General features: G+C 51.4%; 3 protein-coding genes across 3 annotated transcripts; all 3 read right to left on the bottom strand.

Annotated features, from left to right (window-relative positions):
• Positions 1-1,525: 1,525 nt before the first annotated feature.
• Positions 1,526-3,886, bottom strand: P168DRAFT_312253 (putative CTP synthase). The gene is made up of 6 exons (XM_024839558.1): positions 3,728-3,886; positions 3,636-3,668; positions 3,482-3,584; positions 3,357-3,422; positions 3,250-3,307; positions 1,526-3,198 (listed from the first exon to the last, which is right to left on the bottom strand). Exons 1-6 carry the CDS (start codon positions 3,750-3,752, stop codon positions 1,735-1,737), a joined length of 1,749 nt encoding a protein of 582 aa, XP_024690593.1. The 5' UTR covers positions 3,753-3,886; the 3' UTR covers positions 1,526-1,734.
• A 442-nt stretch (positions 3,887-4,328) lies between these two features.
• Positions 4,329-7,855, bottom strand: P168DRAFT_328989 (uncharacterized protein; the record flags this gene model as incomplete). Its single annotated transcript, XM_024841406.1, has 4 exons — positions 4,329-5,099; positions 6,667-7,050; positions 7,173-7,505; positions 7,622-7,855. The coding sequence occupies 4 exons, from the start codon at positions 7,853-7,855 to the stop codon at positions 4,416-4,418; spliced, it is 1,635 nt and encodes a 544-aa protein (XP_024690592.1). The 3' UTR covers positions 4,329-4,415.
• Positions 7,856-9,509: 1,654 nt separating this feature from the next.
• P168DRAFT_272839 (Zn(II)2Cys6 transcription factor) lies at positions 9,510-12,297 on the bottom strand. The gene is made up of 7 exons (XM_024835339.1): positions 12,133-12,297; positions 11,907-11,961; positions 11,704-11,803; positions 11,527-11,641; positions 10,445-11,456; positions 10,093-10,397; positions 9,510-10,046 (listed from the first exon to the last, which is right to left on the bottom strand). The coding sequence occupies exons 1-7, from the start codon at positions 12,221-12,223 to the stop codon at positions 9,670-9,672; spliced, it is 2,055 nt and encodes a 684-aa protein (XP_024690591.1). The 5' UTR covers positions 12,224-12,297; the 3' UTR covers positions 9,510-9,669.
• Positions 12,298-12,742: the final 445 nt, after the last annotated feature.

Below are 12,742 nucleotides of genomic sequence, written 5' to 3'. Positions count from 1 at the left end.
GAAAGAAAGCAGGGAGTAGTGGTGCGATGGAATATTACCTAATTTTAGTAACACCACTGTATTTCAGCCCAACTTGAACCATGTCAGTCCCCAGTGCTCAGTTTATTTATCTTCCCCTCACTGGGCTTTCCGCAGGAGGAGCCAATCTCATGAGTGCGCACCCACCATGTCTTCATCAAGTATTCTGGACACGAAATACCAGAAGTTCCAAAGTCTTCGAGCAGCTGGATGATTAGGATTTCGAGCTGATGTATCAAACACTTGGTTGTACCTAATCGCTTTAATGTTCTCTGCATCCCTCACTAGGTGGGGCGCATGGGGCAAGTATGAGAGACATCCAAGCGATGAAATGATATACCGTAGGACGCACGGAGCAATTCGATTGACGAAGCGTTCTTTGACTATTGTTCAAGCGAGACTGAAAGTCTTGAAACCCACCACAATATGTAGGACGAGTTGTCGTAGGGAGCGGTAAATGTTCATCAGAAGCAACTTGTGCAGGAAAACAGTCAGCGCTAGGTAACCAGCCAAAGGATAGGAAGACCCATATTCAACGATGGTATCGTCGAGGATTATCTTCCGCATCATAGCTGTAGACTTGTATTTGTCGAGAAACAGTCTCAGGATCCTCATATGAGATCAGGAGGACGCCGTTGTGCATATAGCAGGTGCCAAGTCTCCGGTTGATGAACCAGTTCGCCTTTTGAAAGCCGTTAAGGGAGAGAGAGGGTAGATGTTGATTCAGTCTCATCAGACTAGAATGATTTGAGTCGTCCAGGTCATGGTGACAATCCACTCGTATACCGACCATTGCTGGCTCTCCATGAAACTTCTCATATCGTCAAAGCCAGCCTGGAGACGTTAGTAGACACTGGAGTCTTGAACACTCAGGAGTGTACCGGGACTGGCTCCTAGTTCGCAATTCACCTCCAGAGACAAGTGCATCGCTGCAAGACATTATATTCATTACCCCTAGTCAAACGAGTACCTCGATTAAGTCGCCACGGAAAGATCAACAATTATTGTTCGTTAGCTTTCAACCGTGGCAACAACTAGCCAGATATCAGGTGATAGAAAGACGGAAGTGGTAGAAAAATAGATGAATGTCTTTCTACTATTCAAGGCCAACAACGCCCCGTGTGCCTGAGGCCGAGTTTTCACTAAGCATTACTTTCTACCCCACAGATCCAGTGCCTCTATGTTTCTATAACATGCATTGTTGATTTCCGTGCTGGAAGATTCTGGGTCTTCAGAGTGTTTCGTGCCAAGCGTGGATTCGTTGTATTCGGTGCTGTTCATCTGGGTTGTATTCTGGGTTGTAAATACCTGCTGGAGGGAGTCTATACTAGAGTATGACCCTATAACGTAAATGCACTGGTGAGTAGTCCTTATGGATAGAGTTACAGCTAGGTCAGGTCCGAAACCTTCGGTCACCCGTTCCTGCTTAACTAACTAATTAAGACTAAATAGTGGAGGGCGCGTAGAGCGTTAGACGAAAATGCAAGTGTATTTATTTATCAAGTGTATTTATTTATCGATGCTCTATATACGTACGACCTCCGCTCTATAAACCGTAAACGCCGTGATCCAAACAGTCAAGTCATAGTTAGTTACTTTTTATATGAACCGAACCACACCTCATGCCATCGTTCGAAGCATCAAATATTACCGAGTCTCCTCTCTCGGCTAGATTAAGCGCCCACTCTGAGAAAGAAATAATTACCACCTGCACGCTTAGATGATGATCTGGCTGACGCCGTTGGCGAGCTCGGCTTCCTTCGCCTGAGACATCTTGGCGACCTTCTCGAAGACGCCCGAGGCCGTGGCCACGAAGCCGAGGAAGGGCTTGCTGGGCGCGAGCACGCGAGACAGGTACTCGGGGTGGAACTGGACGCCCACGAACCAGGGGTGGTCCTGGAGCTCGACGATCTCCATGCGCTCGCCCTGGTCGTCCTTGCCGATGAAGTGCAGGCCGGCGTCTTGCAGGCGGTCGATGTACTCCGGGTTGACTTCGTAGCGGTGGCGGTGGCGCTCGTGGATAGACTGGCAATCCTGGCCGTACAGGGAGCGGAGCTTCGACCACTCGGTCTTCTCTTGGAAGAGGGTCGGGCGGGAGCCCAGACGCATGGTGCCGCCCAGGTTGACCTGGTCGATCTCGGGCATGTACACGACGATGGGGTCGGAGGTGTTGTTGTCCAGCTCGACGGAGTTCGCGCCCTTGATGCCGCAGACGTTGCGGGCGTATTCGATAACCGCGATCTGCATACCCAGGCAGATACCCAGGTACGGCTTGGACTTCGTGCGCGCCCAGTGGGCAGCGTTAATCATGCCCTCGGTTCCGCGCGTGCCGAATCCACCGGGCACCAGGATGCCGTCGGCCGAGGTGACGTCGTGCCAGGCCTTGTAGTGCTCCTGGGGGTTCGTCTCCCGCGAGGAAAGCTCGAGGTGAGAGGCGTCCACCCAGATGATGTTCAGCTTCTTGCGGCAGGCCATAGCGGCGTGCTCGAGCGACTTGATGACCGACAGGTAGGAGTCGTGCAGCGAGACGTACTTGCCGACCAGGGCGATGTTGACCGAATCGAAAGTGTGATCCTGAGCGGAGGTCAAGGTGTTCCACTGTTTCCAAGTGCTCTGGCCCTTGGACACCAACGCCGAGGAAAGGGAGACGTTCTGGATCTTGAGGAGGTCGCTCACGACATGCAGGAAGCCCTGCTGCTCGAGCAGAAGGGGGACGTGGTAGGTCGAGCTAACGTTGTGGACGCCGATCACCTGCTCGGGCTCCACCTGGCAGAACATGGCGATCTTGTCGGTCGTCGCCTTGTCGAGCGGCCGCTCGCAGCGGCAGGCGATGAGATCCGGGCTCATACCAGCTGAGCGTGCATCCCGGATGGCCTGCTGCGTGGGCTTGGTCTTCAGCTCGTCGTGGATGAGAGGAACCAGCGAGACGTGGATCTGGATGAAGTTGTCCTTGCCGGCACGGCGACGGAGCTGGCGCAGCGCCTCGACGAAGGGGGCGCTTTCAATATCACCCAGGGTACCGCCCAGCTCGACCACGCACACATCGGGTTCCTCGTTGGTGTCGTCGGCGGGGCTGCGCGCCACGCGCTCGATCCAGTCTTGGATAGCCTCCGTCAGGTGGGGGACGATCTGCACCGTACGGCCGAGGTAGTCGCCGCGTCGTTCCTTCTCGATAACGTGCTGGGTTCGTCAGTACGAGGGATCCCAATATCCAATTCTTCCTGAACACACCTTGTAGACTTTGCCGGTTGTGATGTTGTTATCCTTGCCAAGGGTAATGCCAAGATATCTGAACCGTTAGCATGGTCCACCACATCAGGGAAGAAACCCAAACCCACCTCTCGTAGTTTCCCAAGTCCAAGTCCACCTCACCCCCATCGTTCAAGACGAACACCTCTCCGTGTCTAGTCAAGTCAGCCTCTCCGCCCGTATACTTCAAAATAAAGCATGCAGAATAACGTACTCGGTAGGCGCCATTGTCCCGGCATCGATGTTCATGTAAGGATCGATCTTGATCGAAGTCACGCGAGCTCCGAGGGTCTTGAGCAACAACCCGGTGCTGGAGGCTATCTGCTATTAGACGGGGCCTGGATTCGTTGATAAAATGCGAACTGTACCAATTACACCCTTGCCGATGCCACTGATGACACCTAAGATTCATGTTAGCAACAGATTCCCTAGTCAACAGGCTACAGATTGGGGAACATACCTCCGGAGACCACGACGTACTTCATGGTGGCGGTATTAACAAAAAAACCGGGTATCAGAAAGAAAAAAGAATAGCGACTGGAGAAAAGAAGGACTATTATATGAGACCGGTTTGCAAGAGTGGTGAAAAAGCCTTGAACGTAGGGGTGCCTTTGCCGGCTTCTGCCGGGGGGAAAGAGAAGAAGACGAAAGAAAAAATGAAGCCGAAGGGCAGATTTTCGTGTTGCGCGTGTGGTCCCGCTTCCCCCGCCGCTTTTTTTTTTCTTCTTTAATTCCGGTTTGCCTGTTTGGGTTTAGTGCAGGCTCGCCATCAGTCACGTGATACTGCCCTACAAACGGTTCAAGCGGATAAAAGAGCAGATACACCAGTCGATACCATGATTCGTATATTGACAACTCAGTGGTTTTCTTTAATGAGCTTATTAGGCTAACTCTATTATGTGGATCATTAGTATACTCTTTCGCGACGCCAATCCAGTGCGAAATCGAACGATTCCCATACGAGGGCCACTCAGTCATCCCATCAGCAGTCGGCCTAAAGAGAAACTGATATACCCCTACAAGACGGAGAAACTATACGATCATACGTGAAAGGTAAAGATGATGCACCCAATAGAATGAATTCAGGTAAAGCGTAGAAAAAATCGCCAACTTCAACATAACCATCAACCAGTAGCCTACCTCCGACCTCATTTTTGCTTCTGCAACTCCAGCAACCCCCTCAGCGCATCCGTCTCGCCCTCCAGCTTCGACACATGCATCTTCAATGCATCCCGTTCCCGCTTAACAGCTTCTAGCTCTGCCTCCAGTTTGCTCATCTGGTCGACACGACGCTGGCGGTATCGACGAGCAGCTTGGGTGTTGAGCTCTCGTTTCACCACGCGGTTGGCAGTCTCCTTTGGGGAGGTCCCGCGCGATGAGGTCGACGAGGGGGTGTGAGAGACTGGCGTGGGCATGTGAGTTGCAGGAGCCAGCCGGGGAAGAGCGTTATTGTTCAAGATAGACGCATCAGGTGCGGGAGCTTCGCTGTCGGTCGTGGCCACGTGAGGAGGCGATATGGTTTCGGTCGGCGGGGGAAGTTGACAGTGTAAGGTGTTCAAGGTTAGAAAGTCGTCGTCGGTGAGGGTCACTTCGGATAATGGATCGCAGGAGTGGAACGAGTCGGTGGGAGGGATCGGTGCAGGGAAATCAGGAAAGGCGAAATCAGGCCACAGGTTGGGGTCGGGCTGGAGGAATTGGTCATTGAGATAGAGGTCTCCAGGGGAGTCTTGGAGATGGAAGTAGTCGGAATTGTAGTTGTAGTTGTGGTGATGGGTGGAATTAGAGATGCCGCGCCGTTCTGAAGACGTCGGTGGTCTGCCGGGAGGCCCATGCTGCGGAAGATACGGCGGTGGCCATGGTTCTATCCTTTAGACCGGGTCGTTGGACCCGGTGGGCGCACTTGAACGATTAACGAAAAGGTGAGCGCACGTCGTCTGGTCGAACGACGATTGAAAGGATAGGGAAGGGAAAGAGAAAGAAGGAAGAAGCTTGGGGGAGGCGAACCGCTGTTTAAAAGGACCGGTGGGGCTGGGCGGGAGCCTGAGGCATGCTGATCCGAGACCCATGCTTGTCTCACTTTGATCAGTCTATATATTCACTTGCAACCTGCAACCCAATGGCAAAATCAAAGAAAATCAAGCATCGGATGATGTCGGCCCGATCTCATGGAATGCTCTTCCTAGCTGCATCCCAGATCCTCATATATGCAGAGCATGTCGGCTACGGGGTTTCTTCATTGCTTGTACGGTTTATGGGGGGAGAAAGTTACATACCGGGAGCCATGCCGCAGCCTTACCCATCGATATCGTCCTCAACAACTTGATTCAATCTATATTTCTACCCTCACTACTTTCTATATATACTCTACATTCATGAACACAAATTAGTTACACAACGGCCCTCTACAAATGATTCTGAATGAGTCGAAACCGCATCATCCTCACTCATCTATATTGCAATCGCAGGGCATCCTGGATATCATCTCAACCAGACCAACAACCACAGACCGTGCAAAGTAAGCCCTAAACCCAATTCGGTGCCTGCCGTGAATGAGTGAAAATGACTCATGCTGAATTGGCCAATGATTGCCAGGAACCGGCCTGATCCGACCGACGATATCAGGATGGACCCACTTGACCTTAAATAACCCCACTGATTTGAGAATTGGCTTTGACCAGTGGGAGCATCCCCCGCCCGGCTCTTTGAGAGATGTCTGTTGGTTCTAGAAACTTGGTCAGGGCTGGAGAGAGAGAACTTTCTGACCAGAACTGGATTATAGAAACCCTGTTTTCATGTCGGTGCGTTTTCTTCTGGTTCTTTATCTCGAGGCTACCGTTCAGCTGGCGGTTCAGGCAGTCCTGAACCCGGTGGTACACGTCTTGGCGGGACGCCTAAACACGGCCTAAGCTGGTTATTTGCATGCCAACCTGACAGCGGGATGATACCTTCGGACGACTTCCAAAGCACTAACAAGATACAGACCAGATGAATATTTAACCCGTGCGATGCTGACAACTCCAGAGACGCAGGCCTCAGCCAGCACAGTTCTATATTGTATCAACATGACAACAACGCTTGTAGACATATCATTTCTATATACTCTATACATACTATAACCTGACGCATGCCATCAATAAGTGCTCGCGGTAAGAATAAAGACATAGCTTTAAGACCTACCCTCCAACAAGCAGCATAAATACACAACATCTCCTGAACTCTAAGCCCTAGACACCATTCTATCACTCCACTCCTCACTCCTACTCCTCTACAATACAAAAAAACATACACCATAAAATCTCTACCTAGCAGGCCCCTTCCCAGCACCTCCCACCCCAGGCACAACCCCCGTAGCCCAAACAACCTCCATCAACCCCTCCCCCACAAACCCCTCCTGCCCACCAAGCCACCCCCCTCCACCCTCCCAATCCACCGAATATCATGCGCAGCACCCATCAAATCCTGATCCTGCGCAACGTGGTCATTCCGCACCTCAAACCGATACTCCCTCCCCCGCTCATCCACAACACTCACCACCCACCCCGTAATCCCCGCAGGGTCAGCCACCGGCACACCACCACCACCACCACCAAGCGGAGTAACCGTCCCGCTGCGGTCTCCACAAGCAGCCACAACCGCCTTGCCATCCTGCGCCAGCTGGAAACTCCTACTTACATGATGCTTCGCATCGATATGGTAGTACCAGACAAGCGAGTAGGGTCCGACGCGCGCGTGGCCCCAGTACCACTGTGTGAGGTCTGCGAAGAGGGGTTGGAGGCTGAATATCTATCAAAACAAACATTAGCATTAGCTTTACCCCATACATCCAACTTTAACCAGCACCCCCCAAAACCCATTTTAAAAAAAATATATATAAACAGAAGAAAAGAGAATGGATGAAGACAAACCTGATCCGCGTACCCAGCTCCCTCAAAAACACTTTTAGTCCCATTAACAAGCACCTCAACCCTCGCCTCCGCACCAGCGACTACAGGCGCCCACCCCAACAGCTCCGTCAACATATACGATGCGCCCTCCTGCTTAACCCCACAAGGCACATGCAGCGGCGCGCGCGCGCGCATCGTAATACTAGCCGACACGCCCTTCTCAGGGACATTCAACTCCACAACAAGCGCAGATAAATCATCCGCCGCAAACCACTCCATCACTCCACCTTGAGCGCGGGCATTGCTCCCATCACCTATTGTGGAGAGCGTGAGCGCCCCCGCGGGGATAGTCTCCTGGATGAAGGATCCATCTGGGAGGAGGGCGTTGAGGAGGATGGCGCTGTGGGTGGATAGGAAGGCGGGGTAGAATTGGAGGATGATGGCTGAGGGGAGGTGTGGTTGTTGGAGACGGTGTCGAAGTAGAAGCCTTCGTAGGCGGTGCCGTTGTTGTAGAGGAGGTGCGGGCCCGCGAAGGCGTGGGTGTTGCTTACTGTTGTGAGGATTCGGGCGGGGCTCGGGACGGGGGTTGGGGGGAGGATGTAGGCTTTTGGGGGTGGGGTTGTTTGGTTTGGGGGTGTTGTTGCTTGGATGGTTGGGGGTTGGAGGAGGAGGATGAGGAGGAGGAGGGATTGTAGGGAGGACATCGTGTATACTCCAAAGTATATATTTGCATAGGATAGATACCGGTTTATATAAATGACAGACGAGGATAGATCTCCCAAATCACACAGCAGTACTTCCATCAACCTTTATATACTCCCTACAGTATCACATACCACACACCAAATCAACCAGACCTGACAATTCGCCCTAATTGCCACTATACCCATATAGGATTCTGCTGATTTTTACCATGGATCATAAATATATATATATTCTCTATATAAAAGCATATATAGTATTTAAAAGATCCTTTCAACCACGCAGCCGCTCGTCTCTACACCTCTCCTCCTTTGAACCAGTCGAAACGAGCGCGACCGGCACCCCTGGAGAAGCCATTTATACCTATACTACCAGAGGGGGGGGACTTGCAATATTCCCAGGGGACTGGGAATACCCCTGAAAATCCCTAGCTACATAGCTATCCCTAGCTATCCCTAGCTACCTCTCGCTATCTAGCTACCTAGCTACCTAGCCACCTACCTAGGGGTCCCATAAAGGATTACCCCTTGCCGAATAGGCTTAGATCTCCAAAGGAATCTCTTATCCCGTGTACTCGACCTAGTATATGCATAAGCTATAGACTTGCTTAAAGTGGCTAAGAATACTAAGTAACTATAGATATTATATATCTAGAGTCAGACTCAATAGATATTCTTAAAGATCTAAGTCACGGACACTCTAATTATTATATCTTAATATATATCTATTAAGAGACCTCAAAAGTATAATTATATTATTATATTATCTTACCTTTGTCAAACTGATAATACTCTTTATATTTATATATGAAATGCCAAAGCTTTAGTCATGTCCAGCAGGCTGCACCTCCCTTTTTATGATTAATTCTAGGCCTATAAAGCTAAGATAGACTAAGAACCACAGTTTTGGCACCTGTGTGGGGAGGCTTAGGTGGCCTGCTAGTATCACTGCTCTCTCACCCCTATACCAAGGACTTAAAGACGATCACGAACTCATGACCACAATGCTGATGCGAGCTGACGGGCCCTACTTGGGCCCCTCGGCCGTCAGCGTCTTGGAAGGATCCCGGAAACGGCGATATATTCAAGGATAATGCAAATCTCTCTCTCTCTCTCTCTCTCTCTCTCTCTCTCCCTCAATCAACCAGACCTGTGTAATGAGTTCGCAGAATCACACGCCCTAATGATATTTTCCCAAATCCGGACCTGCATAGATCAGCGAACACATTGCGCAGGGACACCCCCAATCACGATTGGATATGATCAGGATTGGTGGTCAGCATTTCTGCGAGCGGTGTCAGCAAGTGGTTCCCATAGTTATACACAATTCGTCAGTCAGTATATGGCTGAGTTTGTGTTGTCTTACTCATCTATATTTTGGGGCTGGACTTTGGGTTTGAATATGTTTGGTATATACGTAGGTACCATGGTTATGTGGATGTGCAGAGTCAGATACTGTATGTAATAGTAAAAATTAGCTAGAAGCTGAGTGTACATCCTAGACTTACTTCGCTGTATTGGATATTTACATGAACTTTTTCTAGTCCTGAAAACCCTAGATATGAGGTAGGTACATAGACACGGTTATCCAATAGAACATTTCAATAAGTATTTTTGTTATAAATATATATACTCAAATTCTAATCAGAAAACAACCCAACACCAACCATCAATATACAAATGCAATCAGTCCCTATATATACCCCAGCGCTATCAATGCTAATAGTCATCAATCATATAAAAACCAAACACGCCACCCTCCGCTAATGCTACACATCTAATCCACACCAACCCTACCCTACTCGCTACCATCCAACCTACTCACTATCATCCTGGAGCAACACCTTCAGCTTCTCCAGCTTATCCTCACACTTCACCTCCATGTTCATGACAACGTCCATACTGTCCTTCTTCGTGACCATCAGCTGCGACACGAGCCAGAAGTTGTATCCGTTTTTGTAGAAGCCCATGGACGCCCATTCGTGGGGTGGGATTGTCGTGCGTAGGGTCGACCAGTGGTCGTGCCATCTTGTTAGTGCCTTGCGGATCCCTGCTAGTGTGCTGTCTTCGGGGAGGCGCAGCTGGGGTCGTTTGTTGCTGGGATCCTCGGATGTGGAGTTCCGGTGTGACAGTGTTGGTTTGCGTAGGAGTGAGCCGAGGAGGGTCATGTGGGTGTTGATGAAGGAGTATAGTACTGTATGGTTAGCATGGGACCGTCACGCTTGAGCCAAGGGGCTTACGGTGCACTAGAATGAACATGTCGAACACGGTGCGGCTCGCCATGCGGACCGTGTCTTGTGCGTTGGCGGCGCTAGTTGCGACGCCATCGGCACCACCGGGCCCCGTAAAGAGACATTGGAAAGCCTCGTACACCGTCGGTTGGTCGCGCGTTACGTGGTAGTTGGGGTCCGCGAAAGGATGTTGGCAGAAGAATAGGGATTGGATCGAGGGCATGTCACAGGCGATTTCTGTGTGCGCGAGTCGGCAGGGGTAGTTTTGGTAGAAGGAGAAGGCGCAGTCGAGTAGCACTATGATGTTCATGGTCCTATATAGTCAGTATCGCCTCGAGGTATCGCAAGGCGAGGAACATACCGAATGCGACATTCTCGCCGGATCCAGAGCAGCTCGTGACTCCGGTCAGTGGCTCCGTGTCGACACTTCGACAGGCCCATCCGGCGCGCAACGTTGACCAGTTCACTGAACCGAACCTCCATGGCGCGATTGCGCGACACCCGGCAGCCGGACCAGTACTGGACGATCAAGATGACGAACCCCGCCTGGAAATTTTGAAAATAGGTCCAGTCGTTGCCCTCGTCCTTGCGACCGCCGGTCCCACAGAACGTGGAGGTGATATCGTTCTCCGGGGCGAACACGTCGTTGGAAAAAACGACCAGTTCCGCAAAGTCCAGCAGTCGCTTGGCCGCGCGCGTCTCCTGCTCATCCGACGAATACATGGCACCCATGAAGGCCACTCCGAGGAGAAGGACCATGGGGACGGTCTCCGGGTCGAACGTCGGCCCGTGGAGCATGGCCAGGCTGGGCTCCCAGTACCTGAAATACAGCGCGACGTACTTGCGTATGCGAGCGGTCGTCAATAAGGATTCCGCCATGGTCGTGATCTCTCCCTGGGTTTTCGGATCCAAGGGAAGGGACCATACTCGTCGCACTATGGCGTCGACCAGGTTGATGGCAAACGGTCTTTCCGGTTCGATAATCATGGGCTCCGGGACGGGCAATCCCAGGTTGAGATCCAGGCACGGCGCCACCACCGTCTGCATGGGGACGTCGGTGTACTGCTCTCCTAATGACTTGTCGGGATCTCCCAAGGGACCCGCAAAGAGCTCGAACAGGGAATCCTGGAAAAGCGAGAGCCCCGATGGATCGGGGTCCGGGACCTCGATCGAAGGCGGCGACTCCGACCCTTCATTCCCGAGGTAGTCCCCATAGTCCTCCATGCCCTTGCGATTGTATTCCAAGCCGCGGACTCGGTCATCACGGGGCGGCAGGAGGAAGTCTTCGGTAAAGCCATCGGTGCCGCCGTTTAAGAGAAATTGGATAGAACCGCGATCGGATGGGGGGCCGTCTTGTCTCGACGACGGAGAAGCTGAATAGATGAGCTTGCGCCTTTTATACGGATAGTTGAAGAAAGATCGAGGAGACGGATAGATGGGTACCTTCGTCCGAGGGAGAGTTGGGTCCATCCTTGCGACCGTTATTGCAAAGGAGGTTTCTTTTCTGGCAGGATCCGCACGGACTCAAGCCATCGCATCGGAGTTTCATGGACGTGCACTGCCGGAATGACGGGTCAAAGCTGAACCAGACGGGGGTTACCAAAGACCGGGCCATCTTACCGATTGGCAGGCATGGCGGCGGCGACCTCTCTGGCCGGTCTCAGGGATCTTGCGACCGGCCCGTTTGGCGCAGTCTGAATAGTGGTCGCGAAGGTTATCACTACCCCGGACGGAACCATCAGCGGACGGTTCGGATTCGAATGGAAGGGACGGGCCCCAAGAAGGCGCAAAAAAAAAAAAAGGCAAGGCAACTATAGACGAACCAGCGGGCAAACGATTCATGACAAAAGACGCATGAATAAGGTCTCACACCGGAGTCTGCGAAGCTCCCAGCCTTAGTCAGTTGACGGGTCCTGCAGAATCGGGACGGAGGAATGGAAATATGCCAGGGGATCTATATCTATGCAGGACACGGAGCGGGAAGGAGAGTGGAGGAGTGGAGGGGGTGGAGTGGGGGATGGGGAGAGAAAGAGCGGGAATAGAACATACGGCGGAGATGATGACGTTTTAGATGATCAATTCGGGTAAACCCTCGCTGACAGATAGTGCAGCAGAAGTGTTTATTGGAGGTGGACTTCATGGCGACAATGAAGTAATGTGGGGGAAGGCATACATCGGGGAGAACGAGGAACCGAAGAAGACGGGGAGACGGGGAGACGGGGGGAGAATGGGGGGAGAATGGGGGGGAATTGGGGGATTTATTATTAATATGAATATATAGGGGAAGAAAAGAGGACAAGAGAAAGAGACAGGAGAGTGAAGAAAAGAGAGAAAGAGAGAGAGAGAGACAGAGAGGGGAAAGAGATGGAGAAAAAAAGGGAAAAGAGAGAAGAAATCAGATAGTGAGATAAAATTCAAGACCGAGTAATGACGACAGATACGGGGTAATGGAAGGTAATTGATTTAGGCCGGGGTAATTAATCCAGCAGAATAGGTAGCAGTCATCAATCAGGCAGATCCAACACCACGGGTTGAGATAGACGTTGAATGATGGTGGAGGAGGGGAGAGAGGGGAAGTCCTTAATATTGAATGCAGTCATTTATTCTCCCCAATCTGACCATAAGGAAATCCAATCCAGTTAGTAGAATAAATAGTCGG

The sequence above is a fragment of the Aspergillus campestris genome (genome assembly GCF_002847485.1).
Source record: "Aspergillus campestris IBT 28561 chromosome Unknown P168scaffold_10, whole genome shotgun sequence".
Classification (NCBI taxonomy): domain Eukaryota; kingdom Fungi; phylum Ascomycota; class Eurotiomycetes; order Eurotiales; family Aspergillaceae; genus Aspergillus; species Aspergillus campestris.
The sequence above is the reverse complement of the archived record's forward strand: the minus strand, read 5'-3'. Positions and strand labels throughout refer to the sequence as shown.